At 35.2% G+C, this 14,620-nt stretch overlaps 1 protein-coding gene across 1 annotated transcript in view; it reads left to right on the top strand.

Annotated features, from left to right (window-relative positions):
• TMEM144 (transmembrane protein 144) overlaps nt 1–11,754 on the top strand; it is a 30,328-nt gene extending 18,574 nt beyond the window's left edge. Inside the window, 3 exon segments of the mRNA XM_045576701.1 lie at nt 934–1,022; nt 6,506–6,559; nt 11,427–11,754. Of these exon segments, the coding sequence (XP_045432657.1) occupies nt 934–1,022; nt 6,506–6,559; nt 11,427–11,510 (227 nt within the window). The 3' untranslated portion in view covers nt 11,511–11,754.
• Nucleotides 11,755–14,620: the final 2,866 nt, after the last annotated feature.

The raw sequence follows: 14,620 nt of genomic DNA, 5'->3' as shown, positions 1-14,620 counted from the left end.
AAATATGGAGGATGTATAAGCCATGAAACTGAATGTAAAATGCTAGCCATTATTATAGAACTTAAAATGTGAACAATAAATCTAAGATCATTTCCTATGCCAAAACATCTTGACCATCAGACTCTATTATTTCTTCTTTGTTATCTAAGGATTCTCATTAAAAGTCAGAGTCCTATGACTTTGATTTTTAAAAGTATCAGTGAATAGGAATCTGTAGTCACTTGGGAAAGCAAACTTTTTCTTTCTAAAAAGTAAGGAGAAATTGTTTGAGAGCTCAAAAAGCGTGTTAAATGCACATGCTTTTGAACTTAATCCATTAGGCATTGATGGTAAAAAAAATATATACATGTATAATTTCTCACTTATGATTTTTCTACATCAATTTTGAATAAAGGTCTATAAGTAAAAATTTTATAGAACAAAATAAAACCATATGTCAGAGACTCTTTTTTTTTTTTTTGAGTGCCTGATTGACTTAATCCAAAGTGTTACTATACCACTAGACCATAAAAATGGTAGAAGGCTTAGTTAAATTATCATGACATTTTTAGTTGGTATTTTTATATAAATTCTAAGTTTTTTCCCTTAGCTACAAGCAACATTCAGAATTTCACATATTGTTATGTTCATGGTTTAGAGTGAATGGTGATTGCAGAGCATGTTCAGATCCAATACCTATTCTTCATTCAGTTACCACTTTATTTCATGTCAATAAGTTGAGAGGATTGACTCTCAACTTATTGAGAGCAGTCAAGAGCAATTAATTGGTATCCAAAATGATCATAAAGCATAGCTCCAAGATCCAAGTTGGCCAACAGTGTGTATAGCAATGCATTGATATGTGTGTACTTTAATATTATTACTAACTCCAGAGCGTGAATTTTTCAGGAGGGAACGTGTCTTGTAAATGTGTGATGTTCGCATGTGTTTCAGGATTTCTATTGGGAATACTGTGGGCAATAGCCACCTGCCACTGGTTCATCACTAATCACTCTCTCAGCACTGTGGTCAGTTTTCCCATAGTCATTGATATAAGTAGCCAAACTGTTTCTCCACATTTTTGTTTTTAAATGTAAATCTAATTTTTCTGAAGTATTCTTAGTGATTCACTAAGACTGTTATGAAGTTTGATTTCTTTAGGAGGACAATTCGTGTAATAGAGATTCATGTAGATTAGGGGTGGAAACCTTTTTTCTGCTGGGGCCATTTGGATATTTATGTCATTTAAGGAGCCAAACAAAATTATCCATTTAAAAATTAGCCTGCTATACTTGGTCAGACATTTAATTAACCTAATGCCTTGGCAGGGCCAAACCAAATAATTTTCTGGGCCCCATCCCCATCAGATAAACTGATACCCTCTATCTCATGTCTCTAATTGCTAAGGGAACATTGGGTAATTTCACTTTAGCAGATTTGTTCATTTATTTTTTTTATATCCTTGCAGTGTTTGTCATGTCATTTTACCTACTGTCATTTGGGATACATTATCACTTGCTATTTATAACAATATCCACCTCTATATGACAGCTTATAAATGTAAAAATGCTTTGGTATTATCACATGACAACCTTGTGAAACAGAAAGCATTTCCTACTCCTCTTCATATGGAACTTCAATATTTTATTTTATTTTTTTAAATATATTTTATTGATCCTTTTACAGAGAGAAAGGGAGAGAGATAGAGAGCTAGAAACGTAGATGAGAGATAAACACCGACCAGCTGCCTCTTGCACACCCCCTATTGGGGATTGCCCGCAAGCAACGTACATGCCCTTGACCGGAATCGAACCTGGGACCTTTCAGTCCGCAGACCAACGCTCTACCATTGAGCCAAACCGGTTTCAGCATGGAACTTCAATATTTTAAAGGAAGGCTTTCAGAAAGTGCTAAAGCAAAGTACTGTGTCTGGATAATGCCATTCATCATGGCATACATAATGCAATTTGTTTCATCTGACTTTTTTAGGTGTCAATTATGTAGAATACAGCTAGGTAACAGAAAAACAAAAATACTTCCTTTGACATAGAAAGGACAAGTATTAATAAGATTGTCCCCATTTTGAAGATGAGAAATTTGAGGCAATCATTCAGAGGATTCTTGGAGTGAGAAAACAAGTAGAAATCTCAAGGCTTCTCCATTCAGAGTTTCCAGTACACAGTGCTACTTTTTGCCGTGATTATAGAATCTAATTTAGAGTTTGTTTTGTGTTCATTATGGTAATAGTACTGACATATATATACATACAGCAGCCCCTGCTTTTAAATCATCATCATAAAATTTTCCTGAAACATTTCATCAGCACACCTGTACAAACCTAGAAAACTAATTTTTAAAAACATATTGTCTAATCTAAAACACATGGCATTAAAGTTTGAAACATTCTTAAATTTTAATATAAATTCTGGATTTTAAACAGTATATTTTTGACAATTCTATTATGTTCGTAAAACAGCTTTAAAGTGCAACTAAATTCAAACAAATTAGTCTTTTTTTAATTTAAAAAACTCACATTGTGATATTCATAATCTCTGCTGAGGGAAAATGTTATCGAAATCAAATATGTTATAAGGAATTATTTTAGGTTTAAGTCTTCATAATTAGAATGGCAAAGAACCCAAAGTCTTTCCACAAAGGGGTTTGTTTCTCATCATATCAAGGATATTTAATGTTAGAAGTGACCATATAATATGGGAAAATATAATGGGCAAGTAAATTTGCATGGAAAAGTATACAGTATGATATTCTCCTTGACTAGAAATATAAATATTATATTCTTGAACAAATGTGAATTCTCTAAAAAGTATTGGAAGCAATTTCATATAAAAGATACAGATACACCCTGGCCAGTTTGCTAAGTGGTGAGAGCATCGGCCCATAGACTGAAGGGTCTCGGGTTTGATTCCAGGTTAAGGACACATACCTGGGTTGCAGACTTGATCCCTGACCCTGGGTGGGGGAGAGGTAATTAATCAATGTGTCTGTCTCTCACATCGATCTCTCTCTCTCCCTCTCCTCACCTTCCTCCACTCTCTATAAAAAAAAAAATCAATGGAAAAAAAAATATCCTTGGGTGGGGATAATAAAAACAAAACAAAAACAACATAGAGATACAACCAAGCTGCACAAGACAAATAAAAATACAAACACAAATCAAATATCAAAACTATAATAAAAATGAGTAAGGAAGCAAATCACACAAAGGGTAAATATTTGTGCAACTAAAAATTAACTTTGCACGTGTAAAAGTGGGTAATACAATGAGGTAGCTAATTATTTTTTTAATATATTTTATTGATTTTGTACAGAGAGGAAGAGAGAGAGATAGTTAGAAACATCAATGAGAGAGAGTCATCGATCAGCTGCCTCTTGCACACCCCCTACTGGGGATATGCCCGCAACCAAGGTACATGCCCTTGACCGGAATCAAACCCAAGACCTTTCAGTCCCCAAGCCGACGCTCTATCCATTGAGCCAAACCGGTTTCGGCATTTTTAACTAATAACATTATTTTCTCAGAGAAGACAAGTTATCTTCTAGCATTGCCTTTTAAACAGAATTTATCATATGGGGCCTTTTGCAAGGGACATTAAACAACGTTGAGTAATATTCTTTACAGAAGAATATTAAATTTTCTAAACACTGTTTCTTGTATAAAATTATGGTAAAGATGTACAGCGGAACATTAACGCCTAGGTCAGAGGAAATGAATTACTGAGGTAAGTGGAGTTTGGACAGAGGGGCCAGTGGGAGTGGTCAAGTTAGCTTTGGAGACTTGCAGGCCGAAGGGATTATTCTTGAACCACTGATCCCAGCACAGGCATCCCACCCAGCGGGCATAGCTTCCTGTGGTGCTTGAGGACTACTCCCTGGAAGGACAGTATTGCTGGGGGATGAAGGAACAGGTCCCATTGCCACAGGGTTCTTGCTTGGTTTGACTTTTGTTGCTCTGTTTAAGACAACCTTATCCACATGCAGAAAAGATTCAGTCCCTACCCTCAAGGATCTCACACTCTTTTTATTTTCTTAGCAGAATAGATTTTTTTTTAACTTTAACTTTTTCTAATGGAAAATTTCAAATATACTCATCACCCAGTTTTAATAATTATAAATATGGCATTCTTATTCTATCAAAAAAGTACATTAATCCCAGCAGTTCTGTTTTTCCATGTACAGATATTTCCATTGTGACGTATCTATTGGAGAGTAGACTATGAGTTCCTTGAACATGTATGTGCATTGCTTATTGGCAAATAACATTCAATTAAAAAGTAAGAAGAAGAAGGAGGAGAAGGCAGAGGAAGAAGGAGAGGAGGAGAAGGAGGGAAGAATGGAAGAAAGGGAGGGGATAAAACCAAACCCATATAGCCTGACATGGCCCTAGAAAGAGCTTATGACCTCTGCTCCATGCCTTCCCCCTGAGCCTAAAAGTTTATCCAGAGAGTTGAACTTCTCAAGATGGCTCAAGCTCACCTAGTTTTGAAAGACTGATTTATAAATATATTTTGTATAAATGCATAAAAGGAAAACATACAACCCGACTGCCAAAGCAGTTGTGTCTTATCTATAATGACCTTCCTATTTGGCTCTCCTTTGCCTGAATCAAAGCATCTATACACAGTATCACTTATACTTGCATTTAGCAAAGCACTTCTTCCTACAATCGCATTACTCATCACAATCACCTTTAGGTGCTAAGCAAATATTTAGAAAATCATGGGCCAAAAAGTCTCAGAGGTCAATGATACCTTTTGGTATTATCTTCCTCCATGTACTCTGAAGGGAAATTCATTTCCTGATTAAAGAGGATAAAATTCTTAAGCAAATAGCAAGATGGCATTAATGTTATACCCTTACCCTATCGTCCAAAGTCAGTATAGAATTGCCTAAAGAATCCAGATGTGTCTTGTCTGGTTTGGATTTTGAGATATGGAACCTTACGTCATTGATAACAGACAGTTCCTTTGACCTATTTTTCTGGCTCTTTTGATGTAGGCTTTTCCAGATGCTGACAGAGAGTAATGTATTTTTATTACTTCTCTTACATGCCAGAGTGGAGTCAGACTTTGCTGACCCGGCCATGTGGACAGTTGAAATAGTGGGGGAGGGAAAACATGTTGAAATTGTTTATTTGAAACTTCCAGAGTTTGTGCAGGCTTAAAATGGAAGCATAAAAAATGTTAACACAATATACTTTCTCCACAAAAACCATGTTTAATTCAAATTCCTATTTTCCCCCTTTTCAAGTAAAAATAATAATACCATTTAATATATCAAATTTTCAAACTATACAATAGTCCCTTTACCCCCATCTCCTCTCTTCTCAGATCCTTTATATTATTTTATTCCTGTGTTTATTTCCCGTTCATGAACCCATTATTTATTTTTTCTTACATGGTTTTTCTCTCTTCCCATAATATTATGTTTAGCATTTATTAGAGCTTAATATTAGACATAGTTGATTATTGTGAAGTGATATCAGTTTTTAAATTTTTTAAATACATGCTACTTCCATATCATGCTATTTATTCAAAAGAACATACTAGTTTTTTCAGTTACAAGTTTATCACATGTCAGAGAAAGTTATAAATTTCTTCATTTTTCCTATTAATCCTACTTCTAGTACCATAAGAAACTAGTTCACTAGAAAAAAAAAATAAACGAATTGCTTATTAAAATACTAGAGGCCTGGTTTATAAATTTGTGCATGGGTGGGGACTCTTGTCCTGGCCTGTGATCAAGGCCCATGGGGGGGGGGGGGGGAGAGTGTAGCTGGCTGGGGGAAGGGACCCCAGGAGGTTGGCCAGCTGAGGGGAAGGCCACAAGAGGTCGGCTGTAGGAGCGCACTGACCACCAGGGGCAGCTCCTGCATTGAACATCTGCCCCCTGGTGGTCAGTGTGCATCATAGCGACTTGTTCTGCTGGTCGTTCCAGTCATTTGGTCATAACTGTTGCTTAGACTTACATATATATATATATATATATATATATATATATATATATATATATATATATATATTAGATAGATTTTATTATAAATAGATCACATTGAAGAAACACATTCTATGGCACAAAATATTATAGCATTATCAAAATAAAAACCATAAAGAAAAACATTAATGCCCAGCCAGTGTTGCACAGTGGTTGAGCATTTACCTATGAACCAGAAGGTCATGGTTAGATTCCAGTCAGAGCACATGCTGGGGTTGTGGGCTCGATCCCTAGTAGGGAGTGCACAGGAGCAGCTGATTAATGATTCTCACTCATCATTGGTGTTTCTCTCTCTCTTGTTCCCTTTCTCTCTCATTTTTTACCTAATGCTACTTAGTTTAACTTAATGATGAGTTAAGATTGATATTATTTTTCTGTCAATATAGTTATATTGCTTTTATAATAGAAAGTTAGTTAATTATCAAGTGTCAAGTCAGCTCTCCAATTTACTGTATTTACATAGAAAATTATCACAGGAAAATAACCAATTTAATTAAAGTTCTTTTTTCTTAAGGGTGCAGGATTTGTAGTTACAATGTGCGGAGTCTTCATGCTTAAAGAAATACAGGTATGTACAAGAAAACAGGGGTAGATCCAAGTATAAAGAGTATATAATACTATGTTTATGTTATTTTCTGAAAACTGCATTTAACTACTAAACTCAGTGTAGAAAACACATGAGTTGAGTTGACAGGTCAGATATTCAAAATCTGTTTTCATCCCTAACTACCAAAGAAAATAATAAAAACATGAAAATCAGTATAAAATATGTTTCTCTCTACCCAAACCCTCAGTAGAAAAATGCTTTAGTTGATTTTAGATTTCGGAAAGAGGTTTGGTTAAACAATCCAATAAAGTGGGACAGAGGGAAATTTTGTTTTGTATAAAATATGGTTGCTTAACAAAGAAAGAATTCATTTTATCCCAAAGATTAAACTATCCCCAAGGCAGATGGATTTGGGGAATAGATATCCATGTGGGTCCTCCTGCCTCCCAAAGGTCTCCACATAAAAACAGCAACTTTAGCCCTGGCTGGTTTTTCTCTGTAGTTAGAGCTGTCATCCCGCAGACCAAAGGGACACAGATTTGATTACTGGCCCAGGGCATGTACCTCGGAGGCAGGTTTGCCCCTGGCTCTGGTCGGGGTGCATGCAGGAGGTGACCAATCTGTGTATGTGTCTCTTCTCCCCTCCTCTCCCTTTCCCTCCCTCTAAAGCACATGTGTCAAACACAAGGCCCGCGGGCCAAATCCGTCCCGCCAGGCCTTGCAATGTGGCCCGCACCACGCTGTCATCACTGCACTCCGATGCGTTTCCATCACAATGACAGTTTATGACTGTTCAGTAAACCATTCGGCCCGCAATTTAGGCTGGATTTTAGATTTTGGCCCCTTCTTTGATTGAGTTCGACACCCCTACTCTAAAGAAACAGTGGAAAAAATATCCTCAGGATGAAAAAGTTAAATAAATAAAACCAGCAATTTTACAGGAAAACAGTATGGTGACAAGTGACCACTACCTCTTCCCTCTCAAGTGTAATTGATGGTGATCCAGATACTCCGCAAGACAGCATACACATCACAGCTTCTGTCTTCACGTGCAGCCATTATAGCAGGTAACTCCTGGGTCTAAGAAGATCGGGTGCTGCTAATCTCTGAGAACTAGGAAGTGAACTGTGTCCCTGGCTAATCCTTAAAGTGATTCTTTGATTTTAGATTTAGGAAATCATTCTGTTCATTCTAAATGAAATGTTTTTATTTAGAAAGCCATAATTTGACGATATGAGTGAAATTTTCAGATGAAATACACATGTTTAGAAGATATTTGGACCATGAGTTTAGTTGGTTTTTTTAAATACACAAGACAACTGAAAACATTTGTAGATTCATAGGTTACTTTTATGCACATGTTTCTCATTTATTTTAGTTAGAATTGCTTTCCACAAAAATAATTCTATGCTTGTAACACACTATAAATCTCTTTGCAAATATTTCATCTGCCTCACAAAGGATGGTTTCCACTTAAGAATTATTATTTAGTGTAACATGCTGAAGCCTTCGAAAATCACCAGTTATTGACCAGAGCTTATTTGCAGTTAGGGTATAAAGAAACACAAACTAAGAATAGATCTATTTTAAGCTTTTGAAAATTATTTTGCTCAATACTATACTAATAATGATACTGAATTTAAAATATTTTTTCTAGATATAAGGACTCCCTTGAGAGAATCTCTAACCATTAAGCCTCGTGTTATGCCTTAGAGTCCTCTGCAAGATACTAAAAGGCGGTTAAAGAGGATTTTCCAAAAATATCAGCTGAAAATCTTCTGATCCAATAAAACCATTGAGTAAGGTGCTGAAATATAGTATAAATATAAAATAAATATCCTCCCAATATGCCACTAATTATCAATTAAAAAAGTATAAAATAAATGCTATTAATAACTAAAAAGATTACTAAAATATTTTTAAAAATCAACAAGAAGTATGCTAGATTTCTAAAATCTTTTCCTTAACTGCAAAAGGACATAAAAGAAAATCAGAAGAAATGGGGAGACTCACCATATTCCTGATGGGACAGCTCACTATGGTTCCTAGGCGGTTCTTTCCAGTAACATTCATTGAGATCCCTATTAAATCCCAGCGGAATCCTTTCTGGAATTTGAGAGTGAGTGCTGAAGTTTAGCCAAGTGTGTATCTGAAAATAAAGAGAGAGAGGGCCAAGCTGAAAGCAAAGAGTGAGTTTTGTTGACCTTCCTAGAGTTAAAAAAATCTTACGAATCCGTCTACAAACAAAGCTTAAAGGGCGTCCAGTGATACTTATCATTCATTGCAGATGCCTCCCTGCCTCTTGACAATTGAGTTAAAGGAGTTTCAAATACTTTACATGCCAGAGAGTTTAACTTATCAACTAAACACTGAGCCCAAAATCCTATCAGAATTTTAAAAAAATATTTCTTCTTAGAAACACTAAAAAATCCTAGAGTGAAACAAAAGCAAAACATTTATCTTTCTGACTTTTAGGTCCTATCAGTTATGTCTTGAATCAGTGCTTGAGACATAATTTAAAGTCCACAAGTTACAGCAGTAAGAACTTAACAGACACAAGCACTTTTGTGTGAAAGAATTTAATGATTTTATTTCGTTTTAATGGAGGTTGTGCACTTCTAATGTTCTTTTATATCTGATATCTGTTCCTCTTGGGGATGTCTGTTGTATAATGTTATATTAGCTATTTTAAACTAAATATTCACTAAATTTTTATCAACACATTTTTTTTTAGCTAAAGTGATATAAATTATTATCGCCACAACAATTAATAGGTCAGTAGCTACCCCCAGATAAAGGATGAGAGGATTTCTTTTTTAAATCTCAATAGCTGTTTCAAAAATCCAAGTTCAAAACATTCTGCTTTGGGGAGAATGTTAGCGTGATCTGTCCAAGAGCTAGCATTTACCTTTGACCAAGGAAAACTATGACCCAAATATAATCAGTTTTTTTTTCCTCTCCCTCTTAAGAGACTCGGCAGTTTAGACAGATTCTTAAACTTAAAAAGGAAAAATATTTTATTCCCTGAGATCATTATTCTTTTGTCTATAGACAATAAAATAGACTTTGCCAAGATATTTACATAATTAGTTGTAAAATGTTAATTGAAGCCCCATATATTGTTGTTGTTTTTTCTTATTTAAGTAATCACATTGTCTAATTTAAAGTAAATTTAGCAATCATTTGGGTGTATTCATTTTTTGAACAAATATTTATTGAGTACCTATTTTGCACCAGTACTGGTATCTCGATAAACGTACTGTCTTTAAAACCAAGAAAAAGATATCAGGAACTTTAATGCCGTGTGTGTGTGTGTGTGTGTGTGTGTGTGTGTGTGCGCGCGCGCGTGCGTGCAAAAGGAATATGCATTATATTGTGTTTGGGATTGTATTAATTGGCATAAATCTTGATAAGGCTAAAAATAGAATTACCGTATTTTTCGGACCATAAGATGCTCCAGACCATAAGACGCACCAGTTTTTAGAGAAGGGAAATGAAGAAAAAAAGATTCTGAAACAAATAGTGTCCTAAAATATTTTATGTGCATTAAAACCCAACATCACAGTCATAAACACATGTAATCAACCCTGTAAAGTAAACAGCAGCATTTAGAACCATTTTAGAGCCGGGCAAGCACACAGAGACCACACAGAGCCGGGCAAGTAAAAAAACTTTTTTTTTTAAGTATATGTGTAGGCTATATTTGGACCATAAGACGCAGGGACTTTTTCCCCCCACTTCTGGGGGGAAAAAAGTGCATCTTATGGTCCGAAAAATACGGTATAAGGTTTGACTGTCAGAATATCTCAATGTAATTTTAGACCAAATATCTAAAATTAGGCACTAATCCTGTTTTACTTTGTGATATTCAAACTTCCCCTTTAGGATAATGAGAACTATATTTAAAGAGGAATATAGACAACCCAGCAATCAATCATTCAGAGGGAAATTGCCAGGATAGAGAAGGAGCTTGAAACTGTTCCATATGAGGAAATGGTCAAAGGAACTAAAATATTGACCAGGAATGCAGATGCTTCAGGGATATAAGAAAGTTATTTTTCAATGTTTGAGAGTTTTTTTCTTGTGGAAAAGAGATTAGAAATCAATCTATCTGTACCCCCAAAGATAGGACTTGCCAGAAATAAAATATTTCTAGTTAACACAAGAAGATAGTCTTTGTTAATATAAACATAGACTGTCTACATTGGAAGGTGAGTCTTAGTTTCCCATCTTTGTGACCAGTGCATCTATACATAGCTGGACAAGCCAGATGTAGTCTATTTCTTCCTAACCGTTGTATTGTTCTCTGTCTATTTATCTGAACTTTATCATCTCTTCCCAGGAGGACTGTGGTCACCTCCTTATTGGTCTCCTTCCATCTATCTTGTCTCCTCCAATCTGTTCAGCATTGTAAAAAGTGTGTGGGCTTTATCAAATGCAAATCCTATCTTTTCACCACATCTAGCTGTGTCTGCTCCTTTAATAGATTTTCATTGCTCAGAAAAATAAAACTCAAAAGCATGATGTGACCTATTAGATCCCTATAAGATCAGGCCCACAGCCTTCCAACCTCCCCTTGCCTCTACCTAACTCTCATTGCTCTAGTCACACTGACCTTTCAGCACCTGCTTTCTCTTACAACAGAGTTTTACACATAGAGCTCTAAAGTTCTACCTAGAATTTCAACCTGATACCCTCTTTCTTTTACCTTATGGGTTTTCAAGGGAATCTGGACGATTACTTAGAGAAATTAAAAACAAACAAAAAAAAACCAACATGTAGGTGGCTAAGTAAGATGGTTACAAGGTCCTAGTAGTCTTAAGAATCTGTGCGTTTTTGTGTTTGATTCAGGTGTTCTTAATTAAAGTTATTATTGTTTATTATTCAGGGTCAAAAAAACTACCTATTAATAATATTTGCATTTTGCATCATCTTGACTGGAGCATTGTCCACTGCTTTTTCTAAAATCTAGGAACCACATGACCAGCAGGTGGCAGCAGGGATTAAGAGGAGGCCTCTCCTGAACAGTAGACAGATTATGCTGAGAACAGAGATCATTTTCATACCACAAATGGATCTCAACTCATACTGGAGTGAGTAAATTATTATTTTTTCATAAATATGAGAATGAAAGAAAACATTTACAGTCAAGTACAAAAATGAAGAATTCTTCTGATGAACTATTTGTGAAGGTAGGACTTAACGGGTGAGTCTAAAATATCTACATTCTTACAGAATTACATCTAAGGGTGCTCTTTATTCTTTTTAGTACTTAAAAAAATTTGTAAACAGCCGAAACCGGTTTGGCTCAGCGGTTGAGCGTCGGTCTGCGGACTGAAAGGTCCCAGGTTCGATTCCTGCCAAGGGCATGTACATTGGTTGTGGGCACATCCCCGGTAGGGGGTGTGCAAGAGGCAGGTGGTAGATGATTCTCTCTCATCGATGTTTCTAGCTCTCTATCTCTCTCCCTTCCTCTCTGTAAGAAAATCAATAAAATATATTTTTTTAAAAATGTCTAAACAAACATGCACACACAAATAAAAAAGACAAAGTTGGGAAACTTTCCAACTCAAGAGTTTCCTCTCCGCCAAAACTGGTGTGGCTTAGTGGTAGAGTGTCGGTCTGCAGACTGAAAGGTCCCAGGTTCGATTCCGGTCAGGGGCATGTACCTTGGTTGCGGGCACATCCCCGGTAGGGGGTGTGCAAGAGGCAGCTGGTCGATGTTTCTCTCTCATTGACGTTTCTAGCTTTTTATCTCTCTCCCTTCCTCACTGTAAAAAAATCAATAAAATATATATATTTTTTTAAAGTTTCCTCTCCTACAAATAGAAGCCAGAAATTCACTCTCCTAGCCTTCCTTGGGTAGGATTTGCTGCTGCTGATGGTGTAGCTTCCAAGCCCAATGTTGTGGTCTTGCTAGGGATTCTGTGAGCCACCTAATCAAGTTGTGTAATAAACTTAGCCTCATTAAAAAAAAAACTCTCATGAATATATTTATAGCATATTTTAATCAACTTTCATGAAATGTAACTTATATCCAATGAAATGCTCCCATTTTAAGTGGACAGTGCTCTGAGCTCCAGCAAATGCTCACGCACGTGAACAGCACTACAATCTAAATACAGAACATTTCCAGCAACCCCAAATATTCCCTTATGCCCCTTTGTATTTAACCCCCAAGACCAGGCCACCAAGGATCTGTTTTCTGCCTTTCTAGATTATGTTGGCCTATTCTAAAGTTTTAGGTACAAGGAATAACATCAGTATGTACCCTTTTGTGTTTGATTTCTTTCATCTTATAGCCATTATTATACATTTTTTTTTACTGTGCACAAATTATGTGTTGTAGAATTGTGCACCTGAAACCTGTATAAATTTGTTAGCCAGTATCACCCCGATAAACTTAATAAAAAGGAAAAAAAAAATTACTGATCTGAAATAATTATAATTCTCAATTATTTTTGCTAGTGTATATTCAAAATAACAACTAAAGCAAAAATAACTAACATTTGGAATCATCATACTTACTGTGTGATGTGTCATGTTCCAGGAATTCACTGTTTTAAATTAATAGTGTGGTTAATAATTCTTAGCTGCCCCTTGACTCCATCTCCATCCTATGATATTCTGTCTTGAGGGACTGCAAAACATTAAATTGCCCAAACGAGGTCACCTCCATTGTCTATAAGTTGAAAAAAGTGCATATTCTTGGGTTTTCTACAACGACCTAATGGATTATCATTTCTGAGCTAGAACATGTGAATATGCATTTTTAAAGGTGTTCTTAATGATTCTTATTACACTTGTACTCTAAATTGTTTGTATAATATTTGTGACTTATACTTTGATATTTAAAAGATTTCAATGAAGTAGGTTATTAGAAAAATAAAAAAGAATATTCTGTCTTCCACTCCCAGAGGGAGAGAAAATAAAATAAGTTATCTATTTCATTTTATGAAGAATTTTTTTGGGGAAAAAAAAAGTGATATGCTTAAAAACCAATTGTTCAAATGGAATTTTGCCAAAAATAAAAACAATAATAATAACTGTTTACCATACTCTCTTTTTTTGGCTCAAACCACTTGACTTCCTTCAAGAGGTCAGTGACCAAATCTGTTTTTACTTCAAACCCTGCAGAAAATTACTCTTTTCTCCAGCAATAAATCTCTAACACAATTCTTCCTGAGAAGATCCCATGAAAACAAACAAAAAGTCTCATTTATAAACGGAGATTGTCCAACAAGACCTAATGAAATAGATCGCTGGAAATGAACTGGAATGAGCAAAAGGTGAGAAGAGAGGCTGAACATCAGAACCTAACTTTCTAAAGCATTCCTCGTGATTTTCTTAAGTACCTCATAGGTCCTCGTAAGACACTGCCTTCTTTCATTGTCTCTTACCAACAAAGTATTGTAAGCACTGTTTCTAACTCATTCATACCTACATAAGTAGAGAGTTTATAAATCTGCCTTTCTGATGTACCATAAATTTTTAAGTTATAAAGCTCACCTCAAATATTTTTTTCCAACAGAAAAGGCTATATTGTCTCCCTTTCTTCCAAAAATATTTGAGAATTATATTGGATATATATATATATATATATATATATATATATATATATATATATATATATGACAAATTTATTGTGAGCTCTTTGAGAGTGGAAGTTGTTTTATTCATCTTTATATCTCAAAACATAGCACAGCACATGGCATTAAAAAAAACCAAAAAACAAAAAACAACCTTTTTTTCTTTTTGCCATGTGCCCTGAAGAATATCTAAAAGTTACAATCCAAAATTTATTAGCTGATGATTCTTTAAAAACTGGTCCTTAGTAATTCACTGACTCACACATTAAATATTTATTAAGTGTTTTTTTGGCACTTAGTTATGATGTATTAACAGCCTTTCTGTATGTTATTAAATTTAATTTTCTAAAATCTTGCTAAAAAGTTTTGGTTTTGTGTTCATAAATGATATTGGATAATAATATCAGGGTAGTACTTGCTCCAAAACATTTGTTAAAAATTGTTATTAATTTTCCTTAACTGTTTTGGTAGAATTCAAAAGTGAAGCTATATA

Source organism: Pipistrellus kuhlii, unplaced genomic scaffold (genome assembly GCF_014108245.1).
Source record: "Pipistrellus kuhlii isolate mPipKuh1 unplaced genomic scaffold, mPipKuh1.p scaffold_m20_p_8, whole genome shotgun sequence".
Classification (NCBI taxonomy): Eukaryota; Metazoa; Chordata; class Mammalia; order Chiroptera; family Vespertilionidae; genus Pipistrellus; species Pipistrellus kuhlii.
This window is presented reverse-complemented; position numbering and strand designations above follow the sequence as displayed.